Source organism: Sceloporus occidentalis, unplaced genomic scaffold (genome assembly GCF_023333645.1).
Source record: "Sceloporus occidentalis isolate IW3139 unplaced genomic scaffold, rSceOcc1.0.p SCAF_2, whole genome shotgun sequence".
NCBI lineage: Eukaryota > Metazoa > Chordata > Lepidosauria > Squamata > Phrynosomatidae > Sceloporus > Sceloporus occidentalis.
Window position 1 is genome coordinate 77,242,825 of NW_028316982.1, and position 20,744 is coordinate 77,263,568.

At 38.5% G+C, this 20,744-nt stretch overlaps 1 protein-coding gene across 3 annotated transcripts in view; it reads right to left on the reverse strand.

The window, feature by feature from the left end:
- Window positions 1-2,136: 2,136 nt before the first annotated feature.
- FGFR2 (fibroblast growth factor receptor 2) overlaps window positions 2,137-20,744 on the reverse strand; it is a 135,544-nt gene continuing 116,936 nt past the window's right edge. For all 3 annotated transcript variants that reach the window (XM_089510058.1, XM_089510056.1, XM_089510057.1), the window contains exons 14-18: window positions 14,371-14,493; window positions 11,835-11,905; window positions 9,338-9,475; window positions 6,861-6,966; window positions 2,137-3,941 (exon numbers count right to left, since the gene is read on the reverse strand). In XM_089510058.1, coding sequence (XP_089366184.1) covers window positions 3,777-3,941; window positions 6,861-6,966; window positions 9,338-9,475; window positions 11,835-11,905; window positions 14,371-14,493 — 603 coding nt within the window. In that variant the 3' untranslated portion in view covers window positions 2,137-3,776. The remainder of the gene's footprint in view (window positions 3,942-6,860; window positions 6,967-9,337; window positions 9,476-11,834; window positions 11,906-14,370; window positions 14,494-20,744) is intronic.

Consider the following 20,744-nt stretch of genomic DNA (forward strand, 5'->3'; position numbering starts at 1 on the left):
CCCCCAAAATAAATGCTCACAGATTATGCCACTGGCACTTTCAAAAGCAGGGACATGTGAAAGAGGGCAGTCCTGCACTTGTAGCCTCTTCATGAACCCAAGCTGATAAAATCAGGATATCACATTCTTTTCTCTTGCACCACTGAGACAGTGTTGTGTCCCAGACAAATGGTTTCCCAAATCTTTTGTTTTCTATCAGCACTCTTTTTATCCTACTAATTTGTTCTTTTTAATCATCACATAATTCAGTTCTTACAGAAAACTCACCGTAAACTCTACCCTACTGACCAGCACCTGGATCTGTCTATTGTGATCTGCTTATAGTTTTTCCTAGTATAGTTTTCCACCTCTTTAAAACTCTGGATAAAATGATCCAATACAGAACACTGTTGAGTCCAATGGAAAATACAACCAGTTAAGCCAGAATCTTGCAAGAAGATAAAACACACTTTCTCCATAAGATCCAGTTGAATGTTTAACACAGATACCATTTCCAGACATTTGTCTTAGAAAGCATTCCCAACCACTACCCAATTGCTAACCTTAAGAGGAAACACAGGGAGCAAAATATTGTACACTCCTAAATGTCATCTTCATTCTTTTTAGGGAAGCAAACACATTTCAGAAGGAACATTACTCTTTATTACAAAGTAAGCATATGTATTGCTATGAAAGGTGTGCAGAGAATATTTTAAAATAAAACCTCCCCACCCCCCTCCAATGATTTCCTCACTCACACAGCTTCTGTAAATATTATTTCCAAGTGCAATATTATTTCAGAGGGGAGCCCTGGTGATGCAGTGGTTAAAATGCTGGTACTGCAGCCACAATGTTGTGAGTTCGATCCTGCAGGGCTCCGGGTTGACTCAGCCTTCCATCCTTTCTTAGGTTGGTAAAATGAATATCCAGCTTGCTGGGAGCAATTAGCTAACACATTGTAAACCTCTTAGAGGGAGCTTAGTTCACTATGAAGCAGAATAAAAATGTAAAGTGCTATGGTTATTTCAAAGTGTAATATGTCCAAAAAAAAATCCCTATATTGTCAAATGGTGCTTAGGGATTTGAGCTTGTAAAAGCGTTGCTCAGAATAAATGAAGTTGTGGTTTATAAACACATTAGGAGACCCAAAGAGCAAATGACGATTTATAAACACAACAGAAGTACCACTTGGCAAGGTTTTCCATAGAGTAATGGAAAGTAAACCTCCTCCAAAAGTGAGATAGTTAAATGAAAGGGTATTGAACAACCTTGCTTATTTATTACCCCCAAAAGACTTACAAGTGAACTTGTCCACAGGCACCCACAGTAGTCATTTAAATGATCTAACAGAAAGGAAATATATATACTGTCTTCCTTGCCAGAAGCAACCAGGTAAGTAGCTGTTTAAAAGAATTAATATTGTTGTATTGAATAATGAGCTATCCAATGGATGGAGGAGAATTTTTAGGGCAAGGATGACCAAAGACTTAATTAAAATCTACGAATGAGTTTGAAAGAAAACCTAGGACCTGTGCAGAAGGGAGAGCAGTGAGGGAGCAACATCACTTTGGAGTCAAATAATGACAAGAGCAATATTCAGTGGTAAACTTCTTAGGAAAAGGTTTTCAAATGACTGTTTCAGGGGAAATGAGAAATTGGAGAGATGGGGGCAAGGACACAAAAATAGATGTTGTCAAAGATTGATAAACATTATTAACCATGAATAGGTTTTTAGGAATGTGACTCAAATCAGAATACTAACCCTGAAATAAAGAGAAAGATCCAAAGATTTACCTATATACTTCAGGATACATCGCAACAGGGCTGGGAAAAATTATTTTTTGGGACCACAACATGGTGTTGGTGGCTGAAGATTTCCCCAAAAAAAGTATTCCCCAGCTTTAGCTAGGAGTATTTCTCCACAACTGGTGCTATCTTCTTTTACAACATGAATATTCAGCTTCATGGCTGGACAACTTTGCAATATATGGACAGGATATTTGATGAGTTGCACTAACCAATGTACATTATATGGGGACTAGCTGGCATGAATTAATAGGGTGTTTATTTAGTCCTTTCTTCCATAAATGACTCTGTTAGATGAAAAACCTGGAGCCATTCCATAAGACACAAATAATTAAAGAAAATAAGATCCATGACATTTATTTTGCAATGTTAACATTAATATCTGTAGAAAGATTTTTATTGTCAGTACAAAAATTAACAGATATTAATACTTTTTATCTCCTCTCCCCTTTTTTAAATATGTAAAGTCCACATAAATTGCATTCATATTGCATGGCTACACCAGTGTGAAAGGTGCTCTGAATGTGAACACATGATGCTTTTAAGTTCTGAAAGACAAGTTATAAAAATTCAGTCATATATTTGGCCTGGCTTATGGGAATGGTTTGGAAAGCTCGAATGGAGCAAGAATAAAATAACCCCTTAGACTCACGATGGGATTCCAACACAAATTTCTATAATTGCCACTATGACAATTATGGCTCTCTCATTAATGGAGTAAAAATATGAGAACATCTTCAAAATTTATTGTTCAATCAAAATATATGGAAAGCAGCATTAGAAACTCAGTAAAAAGAGTGTCTGATTCAATGCATGTACAAAATCTGGAATTGGGAATTCTGAAACTATAGCGTTGTTCAGGAAAATCAGAATATTTATTTCAGGAACATCTAAAATTCATTATTTTGCCTTACAGTTTGGGCTCAACCCACTGAAAATGCCTGTCAAAACAGACTAGAATTGCCCCAAACTGTCCTTAGTTACCTCCATCACCAACTCTTCAGGTACGGTAATGTGCACTGACTAACAGAAGATAGAGAGAGCAAAGGGCTTCCTTGTTAAAGAGCACCCTTTATTGTTTAGGAGAGTTTAGGTTTTAGTTAGAGCAATAGCCTCTCACTTTAAAGACCCCAATTAATCAAAACCTTAATTCCCAACATTAGTTATATACTGTAAATATTTCTCTTTTAAAAAAAAAAAACAACTAGTAAAGTTTGAGCAATATATCTACTTGTTCTCTGTGCTGCCTGCATAGAAATGCCATTTAAATTACAACATAACACATCCCTATAAAAGATTAATTGTTTTGTACATTACCAATTAATTAATAAATTAATGAGATACCATTTTCCCTGAAAGCAAAGTATTTATCACCTTTGGATGGTGATTTTTTTTAAAAAAGAGTCTTATGTATGAACAGCAATTATAAGTAGCTGTTTCCATTTTAAAAGAAGGAGATTAATTTCCTTGGTGAAGTGGGACATCCATTTTTAAATCAATACAAAAAATAATTCATTGTAAATATATAATATATATATTTATACATATTTGATTATATTTACATACATCCAGCACTTATATACTGCATTTGTGCTCTGTAAGTGTGTGTCAACATATATTTTCTCCAAATATTACAAAATAAACAAGGAAGGCTGACCCAGTGTTTACCTCAAGTCCAACTCAACTGGTTCTTTGACAGTTGAAAGGGTATTGCATTTTATGGGCTCAAAAACTGAGCTGGCAACTTGTGTCCATCTGTGGCCCATAAAATTCTTCTTCTGGATATTGTTTAGCATTCCAAAGTACAATTTTCCAAAATAAACAGAACATATTCTTGCCAATTTGTTGTTGCTGTTGTTGCTTTCTGTTGGTCCCTATATTTCATATGTACAAACAAAAATATTATGTTTCTGAAGAAAGGGTCTCTTTTTTGCATGGTAGGTAGACATTCTTGTTTCCTCATTCCTCTGTGGAATAATGGGGAATTCTTTTCATGTTTTAACACTGCCATTTATATGTTGGTACTTAGGGAGGCAAGGTTCATAAGGCATTGGATCAGGAGAAAAAACAGAGTCATCCCCCGAAGAACAGGAGCTTCTTGTATCTGGATAGCTAGGTGAATACTGTTCCAGTGGTCCACTGAGATCTAGGTACTCCTGTAAAACAGGCCAAAGTAAATCATATCGCATGCAAGTAAATCTCATATCACTTTAGAATTGAAGTGTGACATAGACATACACATATTTTATGAATGCATAAAAACTAGAACTAGGGAAAAGTTTTCCTATAAAGCTTGTTTGGTAACCTCATTAGTCACTGTCTTTCAGTTTTAGACTATGCTTGAGGCAACACTACACCTGCATGATTTGGATGGGATCAACTACAAAAACCTTAAGTCTTGTGCATACCACTATCAGCTTGGGAGCTGAAACAGGGCCATTGCTGTGGTAGCTCCATCATTGGTGGGTAACTCATTGGTAAGTTTTAATGGGCTTTAAAGATCTCGATGCTCCAATCTGCTTTTAATTAAATGTTGTTCTGGAAACACTTTTCAACTGTTATGGTACGTATGGTATTACACAGTTATAATTCTGTGCTTTACATGCTGATTTTAAAAATAGTAATTATGCTCTCAAGCCTACAGATCTGAAAAACACTATATAAATACTGATATATACAAAAAATAATTTAGCAGATCTCCCCCACAGCATTGTTGGGAAGTTAATACTGAGACTGGAGGGTGTACAGAATAAAAGGTAGAGTAAAGATACAGTAATAGCTTCTCAGAAAACCGGAAGTCATTGGAGATGCATGAAAAAAGGGGGCGGGGACTTCAGAATAACAAAAGGGTCTTCTGAGGCAGATGTGTCAGTTCCAAAAAAAATCAGCTTTAACCACACCAGTTTAAACATATATGCTAGCCACATCAAAAGCCAACGTTTTGCTTACGATGATAAAAAACAAAATTTCATCCTACAGAGAACTATTTTTGTCCAACACATGGAAACCATTTGTGGAGGGAAAGATCCTTTCATTCAGTCAAGCTGACTATTTGGTATTTTAGAATAACATGCTTCAGTTTTAGCATGCACAAAGCATCCTTTCTGAACTGATCATCTCAAATGCCACCTAAACAAAACAAGTCTCATTGTAGTATGCTCCTTGAGAGTGTGTATTTTTTCTCCTCATCATATACACCTGTACCAATATTTGTGGGGCACAATATACTGAAATGTTCTTTTAGGCAAGCCCCACTGAAATTTGTGGGAGTAACATAAAAGCTTAGGGCATTTTCAGAGAGCTCACTCTGGACTCCAGTTAATATTCAGGCTCTTTCTCTTTCTCTTGCCCACCACCACAGTTCCATGAAAACATAGTAAGCAAAGCCCACTAACATGAACAGGACTTCTCTACACTATGTTTTTACATGCCATCACTTTGGGTCTTGTGCAACATCCTGGTATTTTATGCCCACTGCATTTTAACAGAGCTATAGGTGTGGGGGAGAAACTAAGAAAAAAAGAGCAACAGTATTAGCCAAATCCAAATGCTGAAAAAATTCTAGAAACAACAGTTTTGGCAGGAGAATAAAGTTATTTTTTTCTCCTTGAAATGCGGCGTCTCTTTCAACTTCTGCAGAGCAGCTGCATTCATTTAAATGCGATCTCCTCATTTGCTAAACCACAAGTTTTGATTCTAAGAGGAGAAAAATCAATTAAATAAAGCTGCATTGTGTGTGTGCGTGTTTTAGCAAATTTCCTGACTGCCTTAAAACCAAAAATACATCAGCTTCGTGACTATTTTCCTATGAAGAGTGTGATGATGAATGTAATATAAAATAAGCAGGAATATGGCATATATAAAAAAAGAGGTGCCCTTTTGATCTAACATTACTTCCATATCTCGTAAGTATTCTTTCATGTCTGGTTTCTGTGATCTCTATGTCTATCCAGAGACAATATGAATCTATCTGTGTTCAAGGGGTAAAAACTGTGGCGCCTGCACCATCAATTTGAAATCTCCTATTGACTTCAAAAGAGGTTATCGTTTCCTCAATATAAATTAGCATGACAGCTTTTAGGAACATGGATGGAGCTGGACATTTCTGACACAAGCGGAAGGAAGAAGCTATTAGAACAACCAAAAATAGATTCAAGTGATTCCCTTCAAGCAGATTCACATATTCCCCTCAAGGGCCATGCACACAACCAGTTCACATGACTGACTTTTGAACAAAGATTCTGCAAGATCTGTGTGTGCAGGGTTCCTTGTGCAAGGACTGCAAAAGTGGAGTACATGCCTGAGTCTTTGCAGTTTACAAGCTCTAGTTTAACATACCACTGTATCTGTCATAATCCAAGGATTTTGCTAGTTCTTTAATAAGCCTCATATTGCTTTCAATCAAAACATGATGTAGCAAAGAGGAAGGAATGTGCTCAAATCATCAAAAGCGGGCCCCGGGGGTGGGGTGGGGACACTGGAATTCTCATTGGAGTCAAGAAATACAAGTGTACATGAAACCCAAATCACAACGTAGCAATAACCCCATCATAGACTCTCAATATGCTGTGATTTTCACAGGGTGAGAAAATACCCATCAGCTAATCCAATTTCTACTCCTTTTACACTGCCATATGAGGGCTGCAGAAAATATTTTCTGCCATTTCTCATTTCTGTTACATCTCATTGGACCATTATTGCTGAGACTCAAACTAAATGAATAAGGAGCTGGGCTTAACTTCTCTTCCACTCAGGCCTTTAATTCATTCTCTTCTACATAACTTAGTAGCATATGTCTTTCAAGTGGCTTTTGCTTCTAAAGTGTTCCTGAAAACCGCCCCCTCTGGGACGCATCAAGAACGCGATGGGAACTTCCTGCGGTGGCGTTCTCCTCTGTGGTACACAGTGTTCTATGCCACCTCCCATTCCCATCACGCCCCCTTTTGTAACGCAACAGGCCTGTGCGATAAAGCCCTATATCTGGAGTATTTAGCCTTTTCATATTGCCAATAACTGTATTTAGAACATGGGCCATTTGGCCTAATCAATGTGTAAGGAAAGTATGCTTTACTCACCTCATTTGTTGTAAGAGTGAGGATCCGATCTAAATCTTCCACAAGCTGCTTAAAAGTAGGTCTCTGTGAAGGCACTGCATGCCAACAATCTCTCATCATCATGTAGCTGTGGAAGCCAGCATTTCACTATGTTAATTAACTCTGTGTGCCTTTGTCATGCAATTTCCACATGCTCAATACTGTACTGTTCCACATGCTCAATACTGCTCAGCTAGAGATCACATTATATTCATATCCTAACAGTTTGGAATACTTGTTTTTTATTTAAGAAAACACATTGAGATCTTGCCTTGGTAGTATCCACATTATGATAATCATATTTTAAAACAGAACCATCAATGTACACAGAAGATGAGTGGCGAACCTGTAGCCCTGTAAAGGTTGTTGGATTAAAACTCTCATTATCCTTGACAACTGACCATGCTGGCTGGGGCTCATGGAAGCTGCTATACAACTTCCAGACATCTGCGGGTTCCCCACCACTTGCTAAAAAAGATTTTTATTATATAAAACATGGACGAGAATAGTGTGGCCCTCCAGATGTTGTTGAATTGCAACATTCCTCACCAATGGCTATGCTGGCTAGGGCTGCTGGGAGCTGAAATTCAAAAATATCTAGAGGGCCACACCATTCTTATCTCTGGCCAACATAAACATTGTTCACCACAGGTTCAGAAAAATCTTGTCAAACATGAAAAAGTGATATAACTCCTACCTACCGACATCATAGCATCCTTGTGTATCCCCCGTCACCTCCCCTGATGACAGTGCTCAACTTCTATATTTGTTTTTGTCATTGTTGTTTCCCTTCAAGTTGCTTCTGACTTATAGTAACCCTAAGGCAAACCTATCATGGGGTTTTCTTGGCAACATTTGTTCAGAGGCTTGCCATTGCTTTACCCTGAAGCTGAGAGAATGAGACTTGCCCAGGTCACCCAGTGAGTTTTATGGCTGAGCTGGGAATCGAACCCTGATCTCCAGAGTCGCAGTCCAAACCACTATGCCATGCTGGCTCATTTTTACACTTAATGAAAAAGCAGCAAGGTGACTCTATCCCTCATGCCTCTGCTCCTTTCCCTGCTCTTGCTGTCTGTGCACTCCCTCACTGGGGAAAACCCAGGGACTCTTTCCCACAAATGTGTAAATTGCAGCATCACTATCCTGACCCTTTGAAATGCATTATATATGGGGGATAAAATCTCCCATTACAGGCATTAGATTGAAGCTAATACAAATGCCACAGTAAAGATAAAGCATGTTATCTTAATTGTCTGAAAAGTGCTACAGATTGCACCAAACGTACAGATATGAGTAGATGCTGGATAAATTATGAATCTGTGAGCCATATGCTGTATTCCAAGGGAGCAGAGGAGGTCAAGGAGAGCCATTTCTGAGTGGTAGGTGCCAGAATTATGTAAATACTTAAAAAAAATACTGTATGATTTTGAGGTCTGAATATTTCTTTTGACAAAATATACACTCATTATTCCAGGCAGATAATGACTTTGCCATTTCATTTTTACACTGTTTATATTTGTTGCAGTGATTTTATTATATGCCATCCTTAATTCTTTAGATTGTAAGTGAGAAATAAATAAATGACAGCAAGAACAATAGCCTGCTGTTGGTGACTCCTTGGCTACAATCAGCTGAAAAATATTGTTTGTATAAGGAGTGCCACCTTAGGAGAACACAAACACATAAAGAACTACAGTATGCTGCTTCAATATTCCACAAGTCAGAAGCAAGGCTGGGCAGTATCAGGACCAGCCCAAGGCACTATGCTGCCTGTGATGAAACAGCAAATGGTACCCCTCCCACTCAATTACCTAAGTCAAAGCATACAGTACTCAAAGCAAGGGAAGCTGTTTTAGCCCACCCGGCAGAAAACACTACAAACACCACTACCCATCCCTGGTAGTAAATGCTGTAATAACCATTCATTACAAAAAATGATTATTATTTGTTGCCCTTTCAACAACACCCAAAATCTGCTTCCTTGCCTTGGCAGCCCCAGGCAAAGTGGAAAATTAAAGAAGAGAGCTATCTACTGCATGCCTTAGTGAATAAGCTAACATTCCCAAAGACATTGCTGGCTAGGTGTTGGGTGACAACCTTCACCATCTTTGGCCAGCATAGTTAATGGCTGAACTGGCTAGGGGTGATGGGAGAAGTCATCCATCACAGCTGGAGAGTACCAGGCTAGGGAAGTCTGGCATAGCCCTGTGCTTAAAGGGCAACTAAAACCAAAGATAACTTTATTGGTGCTTGTCATCATCAGGGCCCAGTGCATGTTTAGAAGTGCCCTAAACCAGACACTTCCCTTTGTTTCTGAAGCTCTCTTCATCTGTTGTGCACATGCATGTATCCATGCATATGTATGCGCATATTTGGGAGATTGAGAATATACTCTCCAAAATGTATGTTTACTGGTTTTTGTATTTGTACAATCATGGTCAAGAAGCAAAAATTCTTACAGTTCATTGGTGCAATTGGCAGGTTTGTCCATTCTGTGACCTTCTTTAAGCAGCTTGAAAAGCTCTTCCACTGGAATTCCTGGATATGGAGACCCTCCTAAAGTGAAGATCTCCCACATGAGCACACCAAATGACCATCTAAAGAATTGAAAAGAAAAGGAATTTAAAAAGTAATCAGATCAGATTTACCAAGGACAATGTGACAATCTACCATTAACTACACAAAACACAATTGCTTATTACATGAGCAGTAAAACTGTGTTTTCTTAAGATGGGCAGATAACTGTGGCCCTCCAGATGTTGTAGAATTGCAGCTCCCACCAATGTTAGTTAGCAAAACCAATGGTGAGGGATTAATGAGGACTATAATGCAACAACATCAGGAGGGCCACGTTTTACTCACCCCTTCATCAAGCATGTATTTGATCATTCTTAGTTTGCTCTTCCTTATCACTGAAATGATAGCAAACCTACCTTGGCATTTCTGGTTAATAATAGTCTATCTCCAGTTGAACATGTTTGAAAAAGCACCCCACAATGCCCAGAGTGACATAGTTCTATTGCTGAAATTAAGCCCATATGGCTTTTGATGAAAGACTTCCTGGGAACAATAGATAAGCTGCTCTGAGCTCCTTTGAGTAATATCAGGGTATAACCACCATCCTTACAACAATAACAAATACTTTCTATAACTGGAACCATGAAAATAAAAGCTGGCCAAATTTGATCCAGATATAAGCAAGCTGCTCTAAGTTTACAACCATAACTATATTGTGTTGTAAAGCAGTCTTTCTAGTTCAGCAAAACCACCAAAGACTCTTGCAGCACCTTAAAGAATAACAAGTTACATTTGGCATAGACTTTTTTTCCAAGGCTACATTATCTAACAAGGCCCTCCATTGTTGGTGACTCCATATTGTTTGTGAGTCCACACATGAACACAAGAGAAATGATCCTGAAGAAAGGGGGGTACACAACTCTCTCCCTGGTCCTCCCCAAAGGGCGGCATTTACAGCTCATTCTAGTCTCATTGTACAATGAATGAAGAGATTTGTAACTGCTGAAGAGACTCTGACCTTGATTAGACCATCTTTAACACAAGCAGAAGGATGTCCAGAGATAATCCCTCCTTCAAGCTTGAAAGGGGAGCCTGCACATGCGTACAAAGGAGTTTCTATTTGGAGAACTACTATAGAGCCCCAGCCAGCTTATTTCAATTTGGCTTTTGTGGCCTCCAGACCAAACTCAATCCTTCGGTTGAAGTGGTCTGGAATCAATGAAAGCTTATACCTTAAAGAAATGTGTTAGTCTTTAAGGTGCAACAAAATTCTTTGTTGCTTGTCCTGCAACAGACTGACATAGCCCTCCTTCCCCCTACTCTTCCAGCTTTTCTAGTTCAGCAATCCATAAAGGCAGTATTGGGTAAGGCAAAGATGTCTGAAAAAGCACTGGCCCTGTGATTGCTCTCAGAGGTCTTAGTTGTTGTGGTTGGTGTACCACAATTATTCTATTCATGTCTGATCAAGCAGAAGTGGATCACAATAGTCTTTGATAATAAAAAAGGCAAATATGTGCATCGCATACTAGTGTGGGGTCCTGAAAGGGGAGTGTGAGCAAGGAAGTGGGGTGGAGACAAATAGTATAAAAGTCCCTATGGAAATTATGTTATTTCTTTTCTCTCTCCAATGGTACACATAATTTTATTGACATTCCAGAAAAGTAACAACTTGAAACTATACCATTTCGAAACAAATGATTGCCTTAATTCAAGATACAGAAAGTCAAGCATTCTTTAGATCAGAAGATGCTCCCACTGTCAAACCACTTAAAACAATGCTTTGGAGGTACACATTTGTAAAGAAAAGTTCAAGAGAAGAAAACTTCCGTAGCAACAAGTAGTTGTGTTTTCTACCTTTCATGTGCTTTGAAGCCAGCCAGATTAGTAACAGAGCACTGATTTGCAGTCTTCCAGAAAAAAAACTTCACTTTCTAAGGCTACATTCTCTCTTTCTTACTGGGCAGTGAAATGGCAACCAAGATTTTGAAAAAGGCAACGAGAGAGAAAAAAGTCTACCATGGTAAGAACAATAATATTACTGAAAGAATGAGTCTTGGAACTGGAATGAAGTTGAATATATTCCTGGAACAGAAATGAAGATGAATATATCTATTGTTTTCTTTGGTTTGGAAGTCTAATATAGTAAGAGAAAATGTATTTTTTAAATTTAATTTTATTTTTTGGTTAAAGGGTAAAAAAAATACACAAGAAAGATTTTTTTCTTCTTCTTTTCTCCAGCTCTTTAACCTGCCAGAATAAAGATGTCTCCTTGAACTAAATTAATTTCCTTTGGTGGATCAAAGGTTGAGAGACAAGGTTATATGAGACATATATTAATCTGTTGAATGTATTTCTATTACATGCAATTTGATTTCAGTGAAGGAAGCAGTAAATTAACTTTAAAAAGATAAAGGAAGGTTCTAAGATAAAGTTACTTACACATCACTTTGATGTGTGTAAACTCTGTCAAACAGAGCTTCTGGTGCCATCCACTTTACAGGCAGCCGACCCTAGGTGTAAGATAGAAACATTTTTAAAAACTGGTTCAACACCAAGGTTAACAACAACCTACTAGTACATTTCAACAATTAATTTGACAAAGATTAATTCAAGCTATAAAACCACAAGAATAATGTTAAAGCAAATGAACAATTAGTTCTGTGTAATATGAGAAAATAAATTTCTCTTCACCAGGCGTTTTGGTTCATTAATGCAGCTGTAATTATCCACTTCTGTGGAACCAAACTTCAAATGTGTGGATTAAATGGTCAAATGTCACCTCCATTTGCCCTAGAAGTATTCTCCAAACAGAGAGAACCCATACAATCCAGAAGTCACTTTGCTTTGGTATACTCAATGATATTCAGGTGTAAGAAAATAAATATATTATGGGGAGAGAAGATGCTTTTCTTTCAGCAAGTTCACATAAACACCAGGAGTCCAAAGACCAGGGGCCCATTCACTGTGTAGAATTTTAGCGCTACATTCCCCTTTAATTGCCATGGTTCTATCATCTGGAATCCTAGGATTGTAATTCTTAGCCAGGGAGCTCTAGTGTCTCATCATATTGCAAACCCCGGAACTCCACAGGAAGCAGACATGGCAGTTAAATGGAACAACAGTGATATAATTGTGTAGTTGTAGTGTGAATGAGCTGCAGGTCAGGGGCACACAATACAGTCATGATGATGAAGCTATGAAGGTCTTCTTAATATTGTAAGCAGCCCTCAGTCTCAGTTTTGGGGGAAAGGTAGGATATGGAAAGAACAGGGACAGTTTCCAGCATCACAAAAAGGAGTAGTAGTTCAACATGTTTCTGTGAACTTTTTAATTAAAACTGGCAATATGCAAAGGTGAAATGAAGCAACTAAGGGGCTGTTGAGACCTCACCTAAGGGGCAGCCTGCAGCCACCCTCAGGTGCTCTGGATCGGGGCTGTGGCAACCACACAGTGTGGCCCCAATCAGGCCTTTCCAGGGTGCAATATCCATTGTGCAGCAGCTTGAAGGCACTCCTTTGGCCCTGCGCCATGTGGACTCAGTGCCAGAGGAGTGCTGTGATGCCACACGCCATGTGAACACAATGCCCCAACTTCGCCCCCTGGCCAGCCTTAATGGCCAGTCTGCACAGGGCCTAAGTGAGGTAACTCTTGCCCAAGTATGCAAAATATTTTGAACCTTCTAGAAATCATTTGAAAATTTGTTCCAAAGTGCATCGAGGGATGCTATTTTCTTTCAGCAGCTTACAACATGCTGGGAGTAGCTGATGAAGCAGGCTTATCTTCTCCCCCCCCCCCCCCCCCGGTTTTGCTCTTCAAACATTCTCAGAAAGGGTTTCTGGATACAGCTTCTGTTTACCTTCCCTGTTGTAGGCAGAAGCCCATCCTTTCCCAATTCAAGTTGGATTGTACTATTTACTGCAAATACACTGCTGTAACCTAACACCGAAAGTCTGTGTTTTTAGATCTTTTTCACCATGTTCCCAATGGTTTGCTAAAAACAACAACAACTTCCAGCTAGACAGAGGATGAGAAGGAAAAGGGGGCATGTGAAAGAAAAGGGGCTACTTTGTCAGAACTGAGTTATCCCGAACCTGTACTGGATCTCACTGCTTATGTCAAAACAGATAATTTCCTGTCCCAACTCCCTGCACACTTTTAAAAAAATGGCTCCCAAGAGATGGAAAACTCTCATGAACAAGTTTTCAGCATCATGGAGAATGAAAGCAGAAGAGGGAAGGAAACAGAACCCAAATTTCAGTGGGGTTGGATTCAGAAGTACGCTTCTGGATATAGAAATATATGAGCGGATCTTGACCTATAATTAGAATAGCAGCCTCACAAATAGTAGGTGTTGTTGTTCTGTTGTTGTTGTTATGTTTGCTGGTATAAGCAGTTGTCTGGGTAAGGACAAATCATTGCTCAGAACAGTGACTTTTTGCACTATAACTCCCAGACTATGTTCCACGCTCCGGGGCATACAATCTAAATGGAGAGCTTTTGTACTTTAACCAACAGATTGCCACGTATATCACCAATCTTCTACTGACTTCAAACTGAACTGTGGGTAATATGAACTCTATAAAACTAAAACCAAATGTTAGCAATTACAAAATGGATGCATTCCATAAAATTGTCCATTGATTACAAAAAAGGCAAATTTATATTTATATTCAGTATCTAGCTAACAGTCAAAGAATGTGCTACAAGTTTCATGGAGACCATAAAAAGCAAAGGCTAAATCTTATCCTTTAGAAAGCATCATGTAACACGTACTCTCCCAGGCTGTGTAAGCAGATAACCTTCCTTTCCTAGTAAAAAGGGGTTAGGAATCCTTACACACTTGCCTATTATTTTCATTTCTTTGATTAAAAGTTAGGCTGCTGTACAAGAAGTCCATTAGGAATACATTTGCCATACTTAAATGCACCACTGAAAAAAGATACTGGATCAAGTGATAAGACTGCCATCCACTTACATTAGTAGTCTTTTTATAATAATCTATATTGTTGATGTCTCTTGCCAACCCAAAGTCAGCGATTTTCATGACATTATTTTCAGTCACCAAAACATTCCTCGCTGCTAAGTCTCGATGGATGCACTGAAAAAAAAATGAATATAAAAATGTGAGAATACATTCAATCCACCTGGGTAACCAGATCCTCAGCTGGTTATGTCTCCCAGACAACAAAATCTGCACTGCTTCAGTCAGTTACACACACATGCCAATATAACTCAAAATAAAACACCAATTTATGGAAGCACAAAAGTTGCCCTCTGAGAAAGAATAGCACAAATGCCCTTGTGCAAGTATAACTTAGGGCAAACTTCACTGTGCAATTATCTAACTTAATCCACTCCATACTAGATATATTGTACAGGATATCTGACACTTCTCACACCTGGATACTCTAAATCAGTGGTTCCCAAACTTCTGGTCCTCCAGATGTTTTTAACTTCATCTCCCAGATTCCAGCATCATTGGCCATGCTGGCAAAGGCTTCTGGGTGCTGAAGTCCAAAACAGCTGGAAGATAAAAGGTTGAGAACCTATGCTCTAAATGAGGAATATGAAAAGAAAAACATGTTGAGAAATTTAGGATCCGTGGAAGATCCTGGACATCAGAACTGAGGAAAATGTTACAACATGGGATAACAACATATCAGATTTAGTTAGCAAATTCAGTTAGGTTTTGGAAGCAGGTTTCCCTGCTCAGTCCTTCTAAATGCTATACAATGTGTTTCTGTATGAGGGGGAGTTGCAGTTTATGTAAATAGGGGATCTCCAAAACTGAAATAGAAGTACCTTCCATGCATTGGCTTTAAGGACCACTGAAAACAGATTTTAGATATAAGGAAATTTTCAAATTAAAGAAGAAATGAATTACATAAAAATCCTTTTTCATCAGTGATCTAGTTCTCACATAATGGTAAAACATAATTATTGAGAGTAATGCTTGTGCACTCTATCAGATTATTCCTGCCTGGTTCTTCCCATCAGTAGGGGCAACAAAACAAACCAGGAAACATTTACAATATATTTATTCAGACAAATGGTGGAAGTGGAATACTTGGCTTCTTCTTCTTCTACAACCAAGTTGAATTTGAAACCAAGAATAAACTATGCTTTCAGATTCCATTTTAAAAGAGGAGTTACCTGTCAACAACCCCAGTTTAGCCATATGATAAACCAGCAATGGCAAACCTTTTGGAGACTAAATGTGCTCTGGCACTGGGTGTTACCAGAGACAGCTGAAGGCCTGGGAGGGCAGGGGGAGGAAGAGGAGGAACAGGCACACATCTTTTTGCCTTTTTGTTTTGGTCTTTTTGGCCACTTCCACTATCAGCAGGAAGCAAGTGGGAACAAATGAATAATATGTAAATAAAACAGCATTTTACTTATTTTCTGGAAAGCCAGTATTCATAGCAATTCTGAGGAACGTTTTAGGTAAAGTTGATAAAGTAACTCAAACCGTTACCCTTGTTAAACAAGTTAGAGATTGTACAAGAGAGATAGATGAGACTTCATGGTATCAATCTATTAAAAGGAATATTGAGTAGCAGTTGCTAAATACAAATCAACAAATCAATATCTGACTAAATCAATATCAGAGAAGATCAGGGAAATTTAATTTTTGTACAGAAACACCTTGGAGGATCTGAAAATATCCACCACAAGCAATATTATGTATGAATTTTAAAGAAACTGGTGTGTAGGTTGTTTGTGGCCCCATAGACATTAAACAACTTGGTGATGAAATCCGACTGCACCCATTTCCAAGTCTCATCTAGGTCTGTGTAATCCCTAAAACAGGAATGGATCATGCACTCAGGAGCCATGTGTGCTCCTCTGACTCCTCTTAATGCCCCAGAGCTGGTGGGAGGAACTTGGCTAGAAAATAAGATTTGCTGTTCCTAGAAGCCTTTAGAGGACTATTGATTTTCCTTTTAAAAAAAGATTTTAAAATAACTCTAATACTTTTATGACTTTGTACAGTTTTTAATTTCTATTATTTTTAAATGTATTGTTAGCTGCCTTGTACCTCATTCTTGAGAGAAAGGCAGAATATAAATCAATACAATAATAATAAATAATATTCATCTGGAGGACTGCACTTTGCTGATCCCTTTCAGTAAATATTCTACTATAGAAAAATTACAATTACAGAAACACACAGTAAAGAAGGGCAGGGAGCAATACGTTTATCTGGTGCACAAAGGAAGACAATTATCTGCCAGAAGACAATTTAGTCATTTTAAAGCCTTCTAGGAAATTAAGTTTATATCCTTAAAAGTACCCAAGTAACTTGTGCCAAATGTTTTTTAAAAGCAGTTCTAAGAACCAAGTTAAATTCTCCTGCCACTTAAAACCTATTGATTTTATCTCCTGCCACAGAAACACAGCTCCATTGTATACAATGATACTCAATAATTATTTTCCACCTCTTTATAAGCCTGTTTTTTTTTTTAAAATAAAGATTACAATCAAAGCCGTCCCCCAGTGACTACTAGAGAAGTTGCTAGGAAAACAAAGTTGGGCCTCACAGTTCCACACTTATGCTGCAAAAAATTGTGCTGCAAGACTAAATCAGTTTTGATCAGGATTGCACATTAAACTGGCTCAAAGATTAATAGAATAGTTTCTAAAATACCGGGGGGGGGGGGGGGCTTTCGTATATGTCAGCACATTTAGTTTTTAAGGTACAGTGACCTCAAGTCAGCCTTTAAGTGAGCACAAACAGTTATGCTTGCTGGAATTTTGTATGTTCTTTGACATTGTTTTCCTTTGTGTCATCCTTTAGATCCTTTGTTACATGTCCCTATGTTTTACTCTTGACTTAACCAGTGGTCATACCAAATTCCATAATTTTGGCCCCAAAGCCTGCCCTCGACTTATACATGAGGTCCACCTATAGTTGTGTATATACGGTAACCTGTATTTTAAAAACTTGCTGCCCTGTATCTTCCAGAAAGAAGATCCAGAACCTGTACTATGGTGGCTGTCTGCATGGGCATCCTGCTAGGCCACCTAGCACATCTGCCACTGCTATGGATTATACATTCTGAGGTCAAAACAAAGAACCCAACCATGTCATTGTTGCTGGGTCACCTTGTTTTGACCTCAGAAACAAGCAACTCACAGGAGTGGTGGATGTGCCATGTCCTGGTGAGACACCCATGCAGACAAGCTGCCATGGTGCAGGAATAAATATATACACTTAACCCTCACAATGTATTCATCTCATAAAACAAACTCTTGTCTAAACAACTGCCTTTATCACCATTGTCTTAGTCCAGCAAGGGAAATGCATCAGAGGGAAAAGTTATATTTTGGGGACTATAATGCCCAGGATGGTCATGCTAGTTGTAGATTTCAGGTACTGCACACACTTCCTGGGGCTGTCCCTTGTGTATAGCCGATTCCTAATGTTACATTGGAAATTCCAAGTCATCTTTCCTCCTACCCCAGCTAAACAGGCTATCAGTACAGCCAGAACATCTCTTTAGCAGCTATGTACAAAGAAATGTAGTGCTGAACTGCAAATAGGTAAATCTCCAGTTTAAATCTTACCTCTGCTACAAATGTACGAGGTAGTTATAGGCCATCCATTATTTTCTAGGCTCAACTCTCCCTGCCAAATCTCAATCTTTTTCTTTTATTCTGCACTCCAAAGAACTTCATACATTTCCACAGTGAGGATAGGTGAGGAAAGAATGGCCTCCTTCAAAGAAAAAATGGGATTTCTGGATGTGTGTTTCTGTATAGACCCTGACCCCAAGTCAATACCAAATGTGGCCCTCATGGCTGAAATAACAGTGCTCCTCTGGTTTAGATGATCTAAGGTACTCAAGAACTCAATTTTTATTTGAAAATACAAAATTGAGTTCAAATATGAACATCAGATTTTTAAAGACACACACACACACACACACACACACACACAAAATAATTCTTTGAAAAACTCAGTCTCTACTCTCCAGGAGTTTTCCAGGGACACAATTTTACACTGGTCAAAAATAAAATTTGAATGATTCTATATTTCAAACTTCTGCTTAACCAGTTAGATAAGTAAAAGATAAAGCTAACTTCAAAAGAGCATTTACTTAAGCACAAATATACTGGTTTCATGGAGGAGGAAAAAGTAGAGTTTGGAGAGAAGAATCATTTTCAAACATCTCCAAGAATGACAGGTAACTGTTTGACAAATAACAAAGGGACAACGGAACTCCAAATTCACATATGTAAGCAGTCTGAAATTTCTTAAAGTTCTGTCACCTTTAGCCCTACACCTATAAATGAATTTCAGAGCCTGCTTAAATGCCAGGGTTTCTATGTGGATGCCACTCAAAGGTGATTATCTATGGTGGCTTTCCATACGGCATATGTTAAAATGGAGGCTCTTATCTCATGTATGTTCTCAATTGTGTGCTGTATCTGCATGCCATTATTGCATACAGTAAGTCCTGATTACACCGACTTGCAGGTGGTCCACATTATGTGTCTACACTTTCACATGGAATAAGGTATTTTGTAAAATATTATAACTATTCCCTGGAATGTTAATGCAGGTAACTATTTTTCAGTGATCTCTATGTGAGGTTTGTAATCCTTTTCTACAGTTAAGCCAAAAGGGCATCAGCACTGCTGGCACAAAAACACAGGGAAAATTCTTTTCTTTCTTTTTCAGGCATCTCTTTTTCAAACAAACAAACAAACAAAAAAACACATTGGCCTGGCTATACAGTGATGTCTCCTTTAACTAGAAAGTATAAACATTATTTTATTACAAGCTTTAAATTGCCTCCTAAAACCTGTTATTTTATTTATTTATTTATGCATTCTTTCAAGCTATTTTATTTAATGCCATTCATTATACAGAAAGCCGGCAGACAAGATCATCTTTTCACATTATTTCTGTTTCTGAACAGCAGTATCAGCTCTCTTGTTATTTCTACTCAATAAATGTGTGCATGAGGATACAAAAAAAGTTATAGAAATACAGATACAGAGATATTTGAAGGGCACAAATGCACCATTCTATGTTATGATGCCTTTTTGTTTTTTCTCCCAATTGTCAGTATCCTCTGAGTTGCTTATGTCAAATCTTCCCTGCTGGTGCTTCAGTTACATCTGACACTCCTCACTCAAGAATACAGCTACTCCTTTGGTAAAAGAGACCATGTAAGCTGCCTTAGCAACTTCATTTTTACGTTATATATATAAATAGGGTTGCCATAAGTCAGGAGCTCCAAACTGGGACAAATGTAGGACAAATGTAGGGCAACATTTTCAAATGTAGGACACATTTTTATACAAAATGGAGGACGTGCAAAAAAATTGAGGATTTTTTAAAAATGTTAATACAAATGCATGTTTTTTAAGCATGATCAAAATGGAGGACATTTTGGCATTATTCCTAGACAGATGGCAGAAATGTATTTGCCCTCGGGTTCAACTGTACTTCTCAGAAGTGTGTACTTGGTCAAGGGACTGTGGTTTTTCTTCACTGCGCATGAGTTTGTAAAAATTACAGCAAGTTACATTGGCCGTGCCTCAGAGGCTTGTTGATATCAATATCACCACCATCATCATCACTATAATTGTCCAAGAAAGGCAGACTTGTTAGCATTCAAAGTGCCATAAATACACAGAAAATGCACTTCCATACATTTAATAAAAAAAATAATGGGGAAAAAATAAAAAACAAGACAGGGGTGTATATATTTCATAATAAAAATTAATGTAATAAAAAAAACAAGCAATAATAAAAATTAATGAAATAAAATAAAACAAGCAATAATAAAAATTAAAGAAATAAAAAAATGAAAAGCAATAATAAAAATTAATAAAATAAAATAAAATAAAATAACTATTTTATATTTTTAAAAATAATTTAAAAACCCCAAAAAACCAAGGCAGACCTAATGGCCACTGACTCAGCTCTCCTCCTCCTCCTCCTCCTCCTCCTCTGACCCAATTCTGCCCTGGCCCCTTCAAGGCACCCTTCCTCCTCTTCCTCCTCCTCTCCTCCGCCCCAATTCTGCCCTGGCCCCTTCAAGGCACCCTTCCTCCGGCTCCTTCCTCCTCCTCCTCTTCCTCCTCTCCTCCCCTCCTCCTCCTTAGGATGGCTGGCGCGCATGCGCGCGTGGAAGGAAGCGGGGCAGGCGTGCGTGCGTGCGCGCTGCCACTGGCCCCTGCTGAGGCCTGGGCGGCGCGCGCCAAGGAGCCCGTCCTCTTTGGCCAGCTGGCCAATGGCTGGCTGGCCAAAGCTAGGGACGAGCTCCTGTTATGGAGCCCCGTGCGCGCGCGCATGGGTGGGCAAGCCCTGACACGGTGGCGGCGGCGCTTCTG